Source organism: Natator depressus, chromosome 12, assembly GCF_965152275.1.
Source record: "Natator depressus isolate rNatDep1 chromosome 12, rNatDep2.hap1, whole genome shotgun sequence".
Classification (NCBI taxonomy): Eukaryota; Metazoa; Chordata; order Testudines; family Cheloniidae; genus Natator; species Natator depressus.
Window position 1 is genome coordinate 8819757 of NC_134245.1, and position 16266 is coordinate 8836022.

Below are 16266 nucleotides of genomic sequence, written 5' to 3' on the forward strand. Positions count from 1 at the left end.
GAGTTGCAGTTGAGGGTATGTTGTGTGGATGTTTGATGCAGGGTTAGGGAATATGAACACAAAGTGGAAAGAGCATCTAGTAACTTTTGTAACAAGGAGAGAAAGGAGTGGAGAAAAATCTTTGATCCTCTGAAAAGCCCAGGCTTAGTATGAACTTAATGTAAATAATGAGTCTTAATTTCTGTTTCCTCATTTTTGAGGAATGATTTACCATAAAAAAACAAGGGAGATAAACTTGGGTCTAAAATAAGGGGTAGGTGATTAAATGTTAAATTTGCTGTCTGAGAGGGTCTACATAATGCCTGTTGCAATTTTTAATTCACACTTTTTAACATCCTAGACCTGAACAGAGAACAAGAGTGTAAGTTGTCATGTAGTTGCTGAGGAAAATCTCTTGCTGGACTGTAATAAGCAAAAAATAGAACTGGTGGAGCAGCCAAAGCTGCATGCCAAATAAATTCTTGCAAATGGCATTTAAAAATAAATACTGAGTGTTTGATACAAGAATTGCCATGAAGGATACAGGTAATTAAGTTTGACATAACAGCCTAAGAAGGGTAGGAATTTTAATATTACATGAGCCTCGCAGTGGTACAGAAAATAAGACTAATTAGTTTTAAATACTTGGACGATGTGGTATGATGTACTACTAATTTGAAGGAACAACCAGTTCCCCTTTTTTCCACTCTGGTGGACGCTAACCAATATTGACTGCAAAAATAAAATTGCAAAATGGACTACTGCTTCAGTGCCATCATGTGGCAAAAAACATAAACCCAGTTCCTCCGAATTAGCAATTGGGTGACCATTTTAAAAGCTAAGAAAACTCAACAAATAAACCTTACACGTGGGAGTTAAAAATAAGCTAGGGCTGTGAAGTGATTAAAAAAATTAATCACGATTAATAGGGCTGTTAATAATAGAATATAATTTATTTAAATATTTTTGGAAGTTTTCTATGTTTTAAATATATTGATTTCAATTACAACACAAAGTGTATTGTGCTCACTTTATTTTTTTATTACAAATATGTGAAAAAAACAAAAGAAATAGTATTTTTTTTCAATTCACCTAATACCAGTACGGTAGTGCAATCTCTATCATGAAAGTTGAACTTACAGTTGTAGAATTATGTACAAAAAACCTGCATTAAAAAATAAAACATAAAACTTTAGCGCCTACAAGTCCACTCAGTCTTACTTCTTCAGCCAATGGCTCACACAAACAAGTTTGTTTACATTTGCAGAAGATAATGCTGCCCGCTTGCTTACAGTATCAACTGAAAGTAGGAACAGGCGTTCATATGGCACTGTTTGTAGCCGGCATCGCAAGATATTTACATGCCAAATGCGCTAAAGATTCATATGTTCCCTCATGCTTCAGTTGCCATTCCAGAGGACATGTATCCATGCTGATCATGGGTTCTGCTCGATAACGATCCAAAGCAGTGCGGACCAACGCATGTTCATTTTTATTATCTGAGTCAGATGCCAGCAGCAGAAGGTTGATTTTCTTTTTTGGTGGTTCGGGTTCTGTAGTTTCTGCATCGGAGTGTTGCTCTTTTAAGATTTCTGAAAGCATGCACCACACCTCGTTCCTCTCAGATTTTGGAAGACACTTCAGATTCTTAAACCTTGGGTTGAGTGCTGTAGCTATCTTTAGAAATCTCACAGTGGTACCTTCTTTGTGTTTTGTCAAATCTGCTGCGAAAGCATTGTTAAAATGAACAACAGGTGCTGGGTCATTGTCTGAGTCTGCTATAACATGAAATATATGGTAGAATGCAGTTAAAAGAGCAGGAGTCATAAAATTCTCCCCCAAGGAGTTCAGTCACAAATTTAATTAATGTATTATTTTTTTTAGTGAACATCATCAGTATGAAAGCATGTCATCTGGAATGGTGGCTGAAGCATGAAGGGGCATACGAATGTTTAGCATATCTGGCATGTAAATACCTTGCAATGCCAGCTAAAGAAGTGCCATGCGAACACCTGTTCTCAGTTTCAGGTGACATTGTAAATAAGAAGTGGGCAGCATTATCTCCTGTAAAAGTAGACAAACTTTTGTCTTAGCGATTGGCTGAAAAAGAAGTAGAACTGAGTGGATTTGTAGGCTCTAAAGTTTTACACTTTTTTTTGTTTTTTTGAGTGCAGTTATATAACCAAAAAAACTCTACATTTGTAAGTTTCACTTTCACGATAAAGAGATTGCACTATAGTACTTGTATGAGGTGAGTTGAGAAGTACTACTTTTATCATTTTTACTGTGCAAATATTTGTAATGAAAATAATATAAAGTGAGCGCTCTACACCTTGTATTGTGTGTTGTAATTGAAAATATAGAAAAATATCCAAAAAATTTAATAAATTTCAATTGGTATTCTATTGTTTAACGGTGTGATTAAAATTGCAATTAATCACTATTAATTTTTTAATTGGGATTAATTTTTTGAGTTAATCATGAGTTAACTGTGATTAATTGACAGCTAGCTGGTGGTTGTTTGGCCTATGTGAAATGAGTTGGACCTCCGTCTAGTTCACAATGGATATCTCACTCGTTTCAATGAAGTTTCATAGGATAGAGACTAAATATCAGGACAGCTCTTTCCTCAACCCTACTCGTGGTTCCTTCAGGGTCAGGTTGCGGCACACTGGTACGGCTGTATGTGGAAAAACTTCAGTTCTCCATGGCTGTCATGCCAGCATCTTGACACACATTACATTTATTTTTAAGCAGTGGTTCTCGACTAGGGATACACATACCACTGTGGGTACGCAGAGGTCTTCCAGAGGGCACATCAACTCATCTGGATATTTGCCTAGTTTTACAACAGGCGGCATAAAAAGCACTAATGAAGTCAGTACAAACTAAAATATCATAAGGACAATGACTTGTTTATACTGCTCTATAGACTATATCAGTGTTTCTCAACCTGGGATGGGGTTAGGGAGGTTGCAAGTGCAGGGCTGGTGTTAGGGGGTGGCAAGCAGGGCAATTGCCTGCCAGGGCTGGATTAACATTTTGTGGGCCTGGTGCCAAACATATTTGTGGGCCCCCATGGGGCAAGGTGCAGGGGGACGGGTTGGTCAGGCTCCAGCATGAAGGGCGGGCTGGGGCTATGAGGCACAGCGTGGTGGGAGCATCCCTGCTCTACACAGCTCAGCAGCAGGGCACTGTTTACAAACCTGCAGCTGCCAGACGCACACTGGCCTGCCCAGCCCTATGCTGCCAGCATGCCCCTTCCCCTTGAGGGCAGGCCCGCACCACACGGCCCACCCTGCCCAGTGCCCTCTCGTCCAGAGACCTCCATCACAGATTTCTATGCCCAGCCCCCACTCCTCCCAGAGACCTCTCCCGCTGGCCTCCCACCACAACTGCACAGCACCCTGCACACCACACCGCTTGCCCAGCGCCCCCGCCCATAGACCTCCCAACTGCCCATCACCTTCCTCTCAGTCCCACCATCACAGCTCCACAGCACCCCATATTTCTGAGGGGACTCTGCACCCAAAAATTAAAAATTCTGTGCACAATATTTTAAAATTCTGCAAATTTTATTTGTCAATAAATAAATGTGGAGGCTCCAACATAGCAGTCAGGAGCACAGGTCACTGGTTGCATGGAGGTGGGAGATTACTCTGCAGTCTCACCCCGCCCCACCCCAGGACAGAGACTTGGCAGTGAGGCTGCACTCGACCCTGACACAGTGCAATAGGCAACATTTCTACAATGTATAAAGAATTGTTGAAGCACACTAATTAGAGAGGGAGAGACTAGGTCTGGCTTCCATGCTTTTGCCATACCCGCTAACCTCCAAAGGACTCAGACCAGACTTTCAAAGGTATTTGGGTGCCTAGGGGGATTTTTCAAAGATGCCCGGATGCCAGTTGGGTGCCTAGGTCCTTTTTGATAATCCCTCTAGGCGTTCATCTGCATCTTTAGGTACCTAAATACATTTAAAAAGCTGACCCTGAGTTCACCCTGGGTGTGGAAAAGGCTGAAAAACCTCTAAGTCTTTCACATCCTCATTGCTGCCTCAAGGTCCATGCTGCGGGAAAACACAGGGATGGCCCCACTTCTCGGCCCTGTCGCTTCCCCCTCCCCAGGGGGTTGCATTACCCCACGTTATACACAGTGTTTACTTCGGTCTGCAGCTCCTGCAAGGAGCCAGCCCCGACTGGGAACTTGGCAAATCAATCGCTGCCGCCGGGGAAAGGGCAGAGGCGACTTTCCTTGGCTCTTTTCACGGCACTTTTCTTTGCGGTGCCTACTGAAGGAAATCAAACAGCATCCGCCCCCCCTCCACTCGCCTCCCCGCCCCATTAGCCTCCCTCCCCAGCTACTTCACAGGCTCGGCGTGTCCCCCCCCGCCTCCGCCCCAGTAATCCCCGCACCCCCGTAGGCCCTTCCAGACAGCCGGGGGGCGGTGCTGGGCGATCGGCGGCGGGCAGGCCCGGGACGCGGCGGCGGGGCTGGGGCGGCCCCAGGGGGAGGCGCCCGCCCAGGCCCGGCGCAGGGAGGAAGGAGGAGCCCGCGGAGGGCCAGCGAGTCGGGGCCCGCAGCGGCGTCCGCGGGGGGCTGATCGGGCGGCGGCGGGAGAGCCGCGGGGCGGGAGGGAGCGTTAGGCCGCGGGGGAGAGGAGGAGGCGGCGGGGCGGGCCGGGGGCGCGGGGGACAGGCCGGGCGCTGGGAAGCGGTGGAGGCCCGTGGCCGCGATGCCGCTGCTCTTCCTGGAGCGCTTCCCCTGGCCCAGCCTCCGCACCTACACGGGGCTCAGCGCGCTGGGGCTGCTCGGCAGCGTCGTCAGCGCCTACCGCGCCCTCAGCCAGGGCCCCGCCGGGCAGCCCGGGCCCCGGGGGCCCTCGGAGCAGGAGCCGCCGTCCGCCGGGGAGTCCGCGCGCGGAGCCGGGCCCCTGCCCCTGGACATCGCCTATTACCTGCTGTCGGACAGCCTCTGCGTCTGGGTGAGAGCGGGGCGGGGCCTGCAGTGGGGCTGGGGGCCCGGGGGCGGGGAGTGTGGGGAGAGGGGGCCCTGGGGCGAAGAGGGGCCAGGGGTGGGAGAGGGTGTGGGGAGTGGGGGGAAATGAGCCCTGGGGCGGGGAGTGGGAGGGGGCGGGCAGTGAGGCTGGGGCTCTGGACCGAGTAGTGAGGAGTGGGGGAGAGAAGGCCGGGGGCGGGGAGTGGGGCTGGGGACACCTGAGGGCCCTGTGGGGCAGGTCGTGAGGTTGGGGGGGGGAGGGGCCCTGGGACTGGGACTGGGACTGGGACTGGGACTGGTAGTGGGGCTGGGGCCCGGGAGGGGCCCTGTGGGGCAGGTAGTGGGGCTGGGGACACAGAGGGCCCTGTGGGGCGGGCAGTGGGGCTGGGGGGTCCTGGCAGGGCTGAGGGGTGGTTAGCTGGGCTGGGGTGGGGGGTAAGTATTCCTGAAGGAATGAGTGATGTTGGGGGGCTCGTTTTGCAGGACGGTGACCTGTGGATCCAGGGGGTGCGATTGCCTTGTTGCCCTAGGGACCAGGCCCCAGGAATACCTGGCTTGGCTTCCAGCTCCCTCTGGGGATAACAGGGTCCCCCAGACTTGGAGGAAATAATTCCCCCCCCCCCCTCCCCCCCAACTATCAGACTCTTGTGTAAATAGCACAGCCATGGTTCAAACACACCCTGCTGTAGTTCGTGTGGTGGGGCTGGTTGCTGGATTGACTGGACTAGGTCTGTAGTGACTGATAGCTGCTACTGTGTGATGAGGCTGGTCATTGGTTGGTCTGAAGTGAGTCTGATGGTCCGAGTCTGGTTTCTGAGGTCCAGTTACAGAGGTTACGCTCAGTCACTAAACAGAAATCCTCTGTATCAGTTTTGGGCCCAGTAGTGTGATTTACACCAGAATTTAAATTGTCTGGGCCAGAGGTGGTGGTAAAGGAATGTAAATTACATGTTAAGTAGGTGCAAGTTTGCACTGGTAAACTTGTTTAGACCTTGCATGCATTAGGGAAATTGTTCAACATTTCTCGTTGCTGTTAACACCATTTTGGCTTCATCAACCTCCACAATTTTGGGAGCTGTAGAGTAGGCGGAGTGCCGTTTTGAGTGCTGGTTTGGGTCTAAACACTACTGCTCTGTCTGCAGTCAACTTCCCATGTTGCTAAAACTGGTGGACTTGAGCCAATACTAGCAACATTGAGAAACTTCTATATTGGGCCTTGCATGCTAGAAGAAAACTTACCTAGAATTTAGTCCCAATGTCTACATTACAAAAATTGGTTCCCCAGTTAGGCTTCCTTGTTATTAGCTTCAGCAGAGAGGACAAAGAGTGTGAACAGTCCACAGGAATTTAACTCACTTTGCCCTTAGGACTGGTCCCTGCAAGTCAGGATTGAGTCAGATTGGGAGAAGTAATCTGGACACCAGATTTGTTAGTCTCTGATGTGCCGCAAGTACTCCTTTTCTTTTCATGTTCATAGTGTATCTGTTCTTTTGCTAAGCAGAGATTTCTCTCTATGGCTGTCAGTTTGGCAGATGTCAGTTTATAAATTAAAAAAGGAATTACAACCAATTAATCTTATGTTTTAATGTTAAAAACATACTTTTCCCTTTTGGCTTGGACCCAATTTTTAAATTTTGGGCCCAGATCAAGAAATCATGGTTTACTAGTCTTTACTGATCTTTTCAAGGATTTTTTATGTATTTTTTGGAATTGGCTTTGCGCGCTCTCTCTCTCTCTCGATCCTCCAGTCTCTGCAATGGTTTTGCAAGACTCAGACTGTGTTAATTTACATTAACTCAGTGTAAAAAAATAGAAGTGAGATTGTAGACTCTCTTTGTGGTCACTAAAATAGTAATATGTTAATTATGGCAGCATACCTATGTGTGTACACCACAGTTTGTACTTGGATAAAGTATATGTTTTGTGTTCAATTTAATATTTTAATGTCTTTCTCTCTTTACGTGAAAATTATTTTTAAAGTTAAAATTTTAAAGTGATTTTGTCAATTTAGGTATCCTGACACTACAAAATAATAGTGCTTACTGTGTCTGTGACGCTTTGGGATTAGCCAATGAGACAACTGAAAATATTAAACGTGATACTCAGGAATAAATGTTTGTAAGAGAGGATTCTACCAAATTTTGAAAGTTGTAAAAACAAGATTTTGCAAAACCTAAGGCGAGTAGAAATGTTTCCACAATCTTAAAAAGAAAAAATCACCTGCAGTGTCTGAAATCAAAACATGCAGCATGAGAACCTGAAAATGGAAGTGATTATAAATGACTACAATTTATTATTATTTGTATTACCATAGAACTTCGGAGCCTTAGTCATTGACCAGGACCCCACTGTGTGAGGTGCTATACAAACAGAATAAAAAGACTATCCTCACGTCATTGATTTTCTTTGTCTATGCCTATTGATAGTTAAAAAAACTCAACAAAGAACATAAATAGTGACTGGGTATATTAGATTTTTAAATTCCTTTGTGTTTAGTAATCCAAGGTGGCGTTACCAGTCTGTAGGTAAATCGATTTACAATATATGATTTTTAAATTAACTATGGGTAAATTTTCAAAAGTGCCAAAGACATTTAAAGGCTCTTGAGTCCCTTTAGAAAATGGGATTTGGGCTCCCAAGTTGGTTAGGTGCTTTGGAAAATTGTACCCTGTGTCACTTTAAAGTGCTATGTTATCAGGATGTATCCTCTCATCATTTCTTTTCTCATTTCTTGTGTCCTATATAGTTCAAAAGAATTGGTTGGCAAAAAAATGAGAAACCAGTTTAAGCGATTCAGTATTTTCTGCTCATTACAGTTTTCATTGAAATGGCTGTCAAGAGCTATAATCCCAGAGAGATTTAACTGGCACAGTTCCAGAAAGCAGATAGGTTTTATTTATTAGATTTTCAGACCTGGTATGAATGATGTCACTATCAATACTGAACATGTTCAGACTGGAGTATTCTGACTTGCGTTCAGCAATTTAAATATCAAGGTGAAATAGATTTCGAAAATTTCAGCACAGACCAACCTAGAGTCTAATTTGGCTTGATGTCACAGGTAATGCTTTGCATTACACAGACAAGTGTGTAGTTAGACTTGCATGTTGGCATCAGGCATTACCAAGCTTTCATGGCTTCTGTACAGTGTATTTTTGGAAACTAAAATATACATTTGTAATTTAGGAGGGAAACAACTTGATCATTTTAAAAATAATTCCTTGTAAAGGACCCTGTCAACTTAAATTTGGCAGCATATTTTTATCAACCCTGAGACTAATGGAAATATTTCACAATTAGGGAAAAGAAGTTCAATGAAACTAATGTAGTTTAAACAAATAAGTATTCTCCTGTAGTGTTTGGGTGGCAAATATTCCAAAATTAAGAACTTGGAAATGACACTGACTATAAGCAAAAGGAAAACTGACTATTGATTTTTATTGTCTGGGCTGAGAGAAAAGCAAAAAGTCGGAGCATAAACTGAAAAGTAAATGGATTTTAAAAATGATAATGAACACTTTATTAAGGTGTTTATAGTAAGATAAATTTGTTTGCAACATTTATGATTTTTAAATTGACAGTGTCCCTTTTTAAGTACTGTATTTTAAAATTTCTAAAGTTTATGACCTAGAAAATGTTCACAATAATTTGTACTAACTACTAAATCTGATGCAGTTTTAAAAGTTTTTCATTTGTTAAACTGGTCCAGTTAAATGATGATTGCTAATCTAAACTAGGCTCTTAGATTAAAAAAATGTTTTGAATGACTCATTAATCATTTCTGAGTGCCACTGACCTGATGATGTGGGGCATCATAAATAAGCTGTTGCTAAAGCTTAAAGCCAATGGAAACCAGAAAGTAAAATTTACTGGGAACAAAACTGAATCTGATTAGTCAGTTTTTATTGTCTAAGCTGAGATGGATAAAATAAATAAACTGAATAAATAGTGAAAAGAAAATCAAATTCTGACATTATTTCATTTTCAATAATGTAAGATATTAATGATAACTTGGGTAAAGAAATCAGTTTCCTTGCAAGTTTAGGTGTGGAAGATTGGTTATCTGTATAATGATGCTGTTGATATTAATGTCTCAGTATCTCAGGCTGACAGATCAGTGTTTCCACAAATGAAATGATAATGAAATGTATTCTACTGTACGTTGCCTAGAAGTTAGGAAGGGGCATATTTTACTGGCAACCTGAAACAACTACTGCACAACAACAAGGGGGTGAGGTAGAGTGCTCTCTTTTATGAATAGGACTAAAATATGTTTACTTTATTTTTAGGTACTCGTAAATACTGCCTGCTGTTTTCTGATGTTGATTGCTAAACTAATCCAGTGTGCCGTGTTTGGTCCTCTTCGTGTTAGTGAGAGGCAGGTAAGTAAAACATATGATGCTTCTAGACGAATTGCCTTGCTATCAGATACTTGTTTTCTTGATCTGTCTCTTGTTTATCTTCACATGGGTTCTTTTTTTTGTAGACAAATGGTTTTAATATCCTACCTGGGAATGTTGAGAGTTGCACAGAGTAACATTTAGCACCCTAACAGTTTTTTAAAGATACAAATGTAGCTCTTATGATTTACAATGATTTTTTAAAAAGTAAGATTGATTTTGCCCATCTTTCTATCAAAATTGCTTTCCTTTTTAACCCCAAGCTTAGAAGGTGATTTGTCCATGATTTGGAGATATCCCCTTTTGATATTTTGAAAGTGCACATCCAAGAACATTTATGGAAGTTTAAAATAAACCAAAAGCCCTTTTCAGTTCTCTTATGGGTAAACTACTCAGTGCATATACAAGCCTCCATGAATCTTCTGGCTTGTTTCTGAAGAGGAGCTTTAATTTTGGTGAACTGCTATTTTATTTTAAAAGGACACCTGTCAACTAGGAAATTACACTTTCATCATAAATTTTGTTCCTGTGCTTACAAGTGCTCTTAATTTTAAAGGAAATTAGGGGAAAACAATTCTCTATTTTTGATTTTAGTTTACTTTGTGCAGTTGACAGTACTTTTTTACATCGTCAGTTTCACTGTTTTATTACTGGTCAGCAACAATTCTTTCCTCATGTTCTGGCATGATGACATAACTCTCATGCACTGTCAACTTCTGCAAGAAGAGGATGTTTCCCATCAATGGCAGTAGGCAGACACATGCACAGAGAGGGCAGGAGAGCTGAGCCCAAGCCATTTGTTACAGGCCCTAGGCTTGCCCCTTTTCTAAACACCAGCAAGGAAGCAGGAAAAACGTTTTTTTAAGGATAGAATATCAGGATTGGAAGGGACCTCAGGAGGTCATCTAGTCCAACCCCCTGCTCAAAGCAGGACCAATCTCCCATTTTTGTCCCAGATCCCTAAATGGCCCCCTCAAGGATTGAGCTCACAACCCTAGGTTTAGCAGGCCAATGCTCAAACCACTGAACTGTCCCTCCCCCCAAAAGATTTCAGGCCATACTATTTAAAAAATAGAATTATTTTGAAATTTTATTTTCAAAAATCAAGTTGACTGTGTCCCTTCAAAATATGTTTCTCTCTGTATATATACATGCAGTCATTTAAAAAAAATTAAGCCATAGAAGTTTAATGTAACAGGCATGCAGTGCAAATGGGGCACTATTATTTGCTTGTTCATAGGTGTCTTGCAATCTATCATATTGGTAATTCACAAACCTAAAGACCCCTGAATGCAGTGCCTATGCTTTAAAAGCTTTGTGCTAGATTTTTTTCAGTTGTCCACGGTGACCATATGGACATGGAATTCAAAGCAGTGTCAGTGCTAGTTTCTAGTGTGTTCACTGTCCCTTTAAAAATTGAAATATACTTTGATAACTTCCTTTGAAAGACAAGCTATATATAATGGTAGGTCAAAAATGTGATCATCCTGAAGGAATTATTAGCCTGTTCTAGCTGTCTTGCTGATGACTTCATTGTGTTTTTATAAAGAGGGTTGATAGGACTTTTTTTTTGTATAAAACCTTCCCATTGTATAGTGCAAATTGTACAGTGTCTTTTATCCTGCAATAACTAACCAATGTACTGTCTTTCTTTCTGATTGCATGTGTGGGAATGCTTTTTTTGTCCCACTGTTTCTCACCTACTCCCCTCTTGCATGTAGCCATTATGTTGGAGACCAAGCATCTTATACATTGAGTATTTTTAGAGGGTTAGATTTTTGTCACTTTCTCTTAATTTCCTACAATGGCAGAAGAAAGGTTAAATATGTATATGCCAGCAATCCAGAAATAAAAATGGCAATATTGGTAGCCTCTCAGCCACAATGCTCTGATACTGAGGATCCATTTGAGATCAGGGCCCCATTGTGTTAAGCACTGTACAAATACATAGTGAAAAAAAAATTATCCACAATGCTGCACTGTCTTGTTGCAATGGTACAAAAGGAACATCATTTAGTCAGTACACCTTAAGAGAAAGTGGTGTCTAGTGGAGGCTAGGTAGATGACAGACAGCATGGATAAAAATGGATGATTTAAAATTAAAAAAAAGATAACCGATGTTAAGGCCTACATTTACTATAATCTAAAAAAAAATTAGAACACGTTTGTCACCAAGTGTTAAAGAAAGTCAAACCATTGAGCTGATGGAAGTGACTGGCTAAAGGCCTGGAAACAAAGTTTGTTGACATGCTAAATCAGCTTTTGACTGACAGCAGTAGCCTCCTTTGCAGGTGCAGAGAGAATATTTTCTTCATTTCAATGTATTCAAGTTCAGTTCAGTGACAGGTTCATTCAAAGTTAAGAAATCAATTGGGAATTGGAAATGCAGGAAAACTTGTTTTCTTTTTCCAATCTATGAACAAAAATTAGGTGTGAGAGGATGAGATCTACTGGTTCTAAAATCTTGAAGGGCATGTTCAATTTGCTAATTAAAGATAAATAGTTTACATAGAGAGAGAACCTGTTTAATAAATCAGTTTTAAATGCAAAACATGTTTTGATAACTTGTTTCTTATGTATCTGGCACAGTTAAGGTTGTTTTATTTAATTAAGAAAATGCTGTTTTTGTGCATTTTTGATTATATTTGAATTTCCATCAAAATAGAGCTTGACACAAATCCCAAGTTAAAAGAAAAATCACAATTTTCTAAAATAGTTAATTTTTACTTTGCTTAACTCACATTTCTCCAGATAATTTAAAAAATCTAATTGCTTAAATTAATGTTTTTATAGTGTATCTTCCTGGTTAGCAAAAAGAAGCACCAAATTTAGTGTAAAGGCTGTATTTGTTTACAAATAAACATGTTTCACTGGTTACCAACCAATGAGAATCAGCCTTCTTTGGAAAAATAACTAAAAAGTACAAGTGCAAATCATGATTAAAATTGGTGATTTAAATCCATCCACCTTGATGGCAGGAATTTCTAATATTTCTCATTTTTGTGTTATTCATATCCTGTTATTTAAAAAATAATACAAAATATCCCCATCTAGCTGTGTGACTAGCTGGCCTATCACATTTTCATACTTCTGTTTCCTTCATCTTCCTTCCTTCACTCCTGCCTATTATCTGTTGCACTCATCTTTTGCTTCTTAGCTCAACTGAGACCATAAGCTCCCTGGAGCAGGGACTGTCCTTTTACTGTCTCCAATATCTAGCACAATGGGACTTGTACATGCTGTCCTACAGCACATGGTAAATGATAATAGCAGGCAATGCAAGTGACTATGAATTGGGGTTTCTATCTCCACATTCTACCACAGACTTGCTGTGTAGCAAGTTTCCCACTTGTGAAATGCGGTTACTTCCCTGTCTCATGGGTGCGTCATGAGGATTAAATAATTGTGAAGCATGTTGTGATTGTCAGATGAAGAAGCTGCATAAGTGCGAAGTATTATGGGGTTTGTGTATTAATAAACTAGCCAGGGGGTGGATAATTTTGTATCTGAGCTTTTTAACTACTTTGATTACCTATGGAAAACAAATGTCTTCCTTTTTAGCATCTCAAGGACAAATTCTGGAATTTCATCTTCTACAAGTTTATCTTTATTTTTGGTGTGCTGAATGTTCAGACGGTGGAAGAGGTGGTCATGTGGTGCCTCTGGTTCTCTGGGCTTGTGTTTCTCCATCTCATGGTTCAGCTCTGCAAGGATCGGTTTGAATATGTAAGTTTTTCCTAATGACTGTGTGTTGGGAGATGTGAGTTCTGCTCCCAGTGCCAGCACTAACTCACTGTGTGGCCTTCGTTGTGTCACTTAGGGCTTGATTTTTCAGAGATGTTGAGCATTCATGTCTCCCATTGACTTCAAACTGAGCTGCGAATCCTCAGCGCCTCTGAATATCAGGTCCTTAACCTCCTTGTTACAGTTCTTCCATCTTAAATGATCATCCCATGTTAAATTATATTTATCCTTTTTCATAAAATGCTGAAAGATCCTCAGATGTAAAGCTCCATGTGTTCTTCCCTTGTCTAGAATTACTGCTGTATCCTTTTTTAAAAAGTGTCCTTCTCAAATTGCCTTAGCTAAGAATTCTAGAAAATCAGCCTCAGTTTGATGCCCAATTGGGTACTTCTGAGGGTAGTTTGAAATTTTTTTGATCTCTCAAAGTAAAATTACAAAGAATAGAGCAAAAGGAATTGGATTTCATTGCGTATTTATTGTTTCTGTGCAGTTTTAATGCTTTGAAATAGTTATGATCATTGTGCCTCTATGAAGAACTGATGGCACACAATGCATCTTTATATGTACTGTGCATTATAAACTGTATCCCAAACTATATCTGTATTCAAGAGTTAAATAGTGAGTCACAGAGGGGGAGAGTAATGAATAGGCTCAGGCGAGGAGGAAAGACAGTCTTCATCTGGGAAATGAAATGAGATGGAGGGTTGCAGAGAGGCTGTACCAGGTGGCTGGAGCTGCAGAGGACATGGCTTTTGCACCAATAGCAATGAGACTATGGAGAGCTAAGATGGCTCTAAACAAGGATAGGGGGCAATGCCTCTGAGTAAGTTATCGGAGCGCACGTTTGTTAGGGGTCTTAAAATGAATGAAGAGTCAGTTCAGTTTTAGTTAAATAAACAAATTGACCCTTATGCAGACTGTTGTAATTTGATCCATCTAACTGGGCCAGGTCTGTCTATTATACTGGACATATGAATAGAGTTATAATGTGGATTACAAAATGAAAAGCTTTCACATGGTAGTGTGTGTGCCACAATATGTGTTACCTGACAAGCACTTTAATTCTCTTTTCTATGGACTATTATTGGGATTAGAAAAATCAGCTTTGCACTTTGAGTAATTGTAGACATTTAAGTATAATGTATGTGCTGCTTTCTTTACTTCGGTGTCATTAAATAAAAGCCTGAGCCAGACTGAATTCTCTGGTTTACCCCAAACTCTATATTTTAAGGCCTCTTGTACTCCCCAGTTTTTTCCAGTTTCACCACCCAGGAAGGGTTGCCTTTCCAGCAGTTTGATAGTGGCCTTGAGTGAAATGAGATTGAGTGGGGTGGAATAACTGTAAACCAGAAATCAGCAGGAAGGTTATCTAGCAGTTCTTGGTATAGTGAAGGTATCTTCTAGAAGGCTGAGAGAGAGCAGACTGTAAAGGCAGAAATGCTTATTGCGTTTGAGCGAGAGCTTTTAAGAAAGGAGCTGTGGTGCTGGGACTTCCTTCCTTGTTGAAGGAAAACATTAAAGTCTGGATTACAACACTTTTCTTGATAAATGTGTGACTATGAAGCGGAGTCCAACTCAAATGGGGAAAGAAGAATGAATTTAGCAACGGAATGGGTGAAATATGTGAGCCAACTTAATAATTAACCAAACACCCCAGACTGAGACTTTGACTCCCACTCATGATAAGGAGATGGGCCTAGATACTTTACCTGATTCTTTCATCCTTAAATTAAGATGACTTTATTTTTGGTATAATCTATAAGCGAAGCATATAAGAATTTTCAGTTAAAATTATATGTAATCTTAAATAATATAAAGGAAATATTTTTCAGTCTTCTGATCAAAAGGTGAATATGGTCTACCAGTACCTGGATGGGGAGAGATTTCTGATGGCTCTTTAATCTAGGAGAAAAAGGCATAACAAGATCCAGTGTTGGAAGTTAAAGTTAGACAAATTCAAACTAGAAATAAGGCACAATTTTTTAACAGTGAGGGTAATTAATCATTGGAACAGCTTACCTATGGAAGTAGTGTACTCTCCATCCCTTGACGTCTTTAAATCAAGACTAGATGTCTTTCTAAAACATACCCTCCAGTAGGGTTGCCAACTTCCTAGTCACACAAAACCGAACACCCTAGCCCCACCCTTCCCTGAGGCCCTGCCCCCTGCTCACTACATGCTCCCTCCCTTTGGGGCTCGCTCTCCCCCACCCTCACTCACTTTCACTGGGATGGGGCAGGGGGTTGGGGTTCAGGAGGGAGTGAGGGCTCTAACTGGGGGTGCAGAATCTGTGGTGGGGCCAGAAACGAGGGGCTTAGGGTGCAGGAGAGGACTTCAGGCTCGGGCAGGGAGTTGGGGTGCGGGAGGGGGTGAGGGCTCTAGCTGGGGGTCTGGGGTCTGGGGTGGGGCTGGGGATGAGGGGTTTGAGGTGCAGGAGGGGGCTTCAGGCTGGGGGATGGGGATGAGGGATTCAGAGTGCGAGAGCAGGTTGTGGGTTGAGGCAATGGTTTGGGGTGCAGGAGGGGGTGAGGGCTTTGGGGTGGGGCAGGGTGTGGCAGGGGACTCGGCTGGGGCATGGGGCTGGGGTGCAGGGGAGACCGAGCGCTCTGGGCTGGGGGTGCGGGCTTTAGGGTGGGACCAGGGATGAGGGGTGTGGGGTGCAGGAGGTTGCTCAGGGTTTTGGGGGGGGCGGGCTCGGGGTTGGGGCAGGGGCAGAGGGTTGGGGCATGGGCTTACCTCGGGCAGCTCCCGGTCAGCGGTGCAGCAGGGCTAAGGCAGACTCCCTGCCTGTCCTGGCTCTGGGCTGCGTGCGTCTTGGAAGCAACCAGCAGCTCCAGGTCCTAGGCAGGGGGGCCAGGAGGCTCCATGTGCTGCTCTTGCCTGCAGGCATTCCTCCCTCCCCCCCCACTCCCATTGGCTGGAAACCGGCCAATGGGAGTGTAGAGCCAGTGCTCAGGGCGGGGGCAGCGCAAGAAGCCCCATGTCTCCCCCGCCTAGGAGTTGGACTTGCTGCTGGCTGCTTCCAGGGCGCAGCACGGTGCCAGCTAGGACAGGTAGGGACTAGCCTGCCTTAGAGCTGCAGCACCGCTGACAGGACTTTTAACAGCCTGGTCAGCGGTGCAGTCCGGAGCTGGCAGGGTCCCT

General features: G+C 42.9%; 1 protein-coding gene across 2 annotated transcripts in view; it reads left to right on the forward strand.

The window, feature by feature from the left end:
• The first annotated feature begins 4711 nt into the window (after window positions 1-4711).
• The window catches only part of AMFR (autocrine motility factor receptor), a 37395-nt gene continuing 25840 nt past the window's right edge, over window positions 4712-16266 (forward strand). For both annotated transcript variants that reach the window (XM_074968542.1, XM_074968541.1), the window contains exons 1-3: window positions 4712-4963; window positions 9267-9359; window positions 12939-13103. In XM_074968542.1, the coding sequence (XP_074824643.1) occupies window positions 4715-4963; window positions 9267-9359; window positions 12939-13103 (507 nt within the window). In that variant the 5' untranslated portion in view covers window positions 4712-4714. The remainder of the gene's footprint in view (window positions 4964-9266; window positions 9360-12938; window positions 13104-16266) is intronic.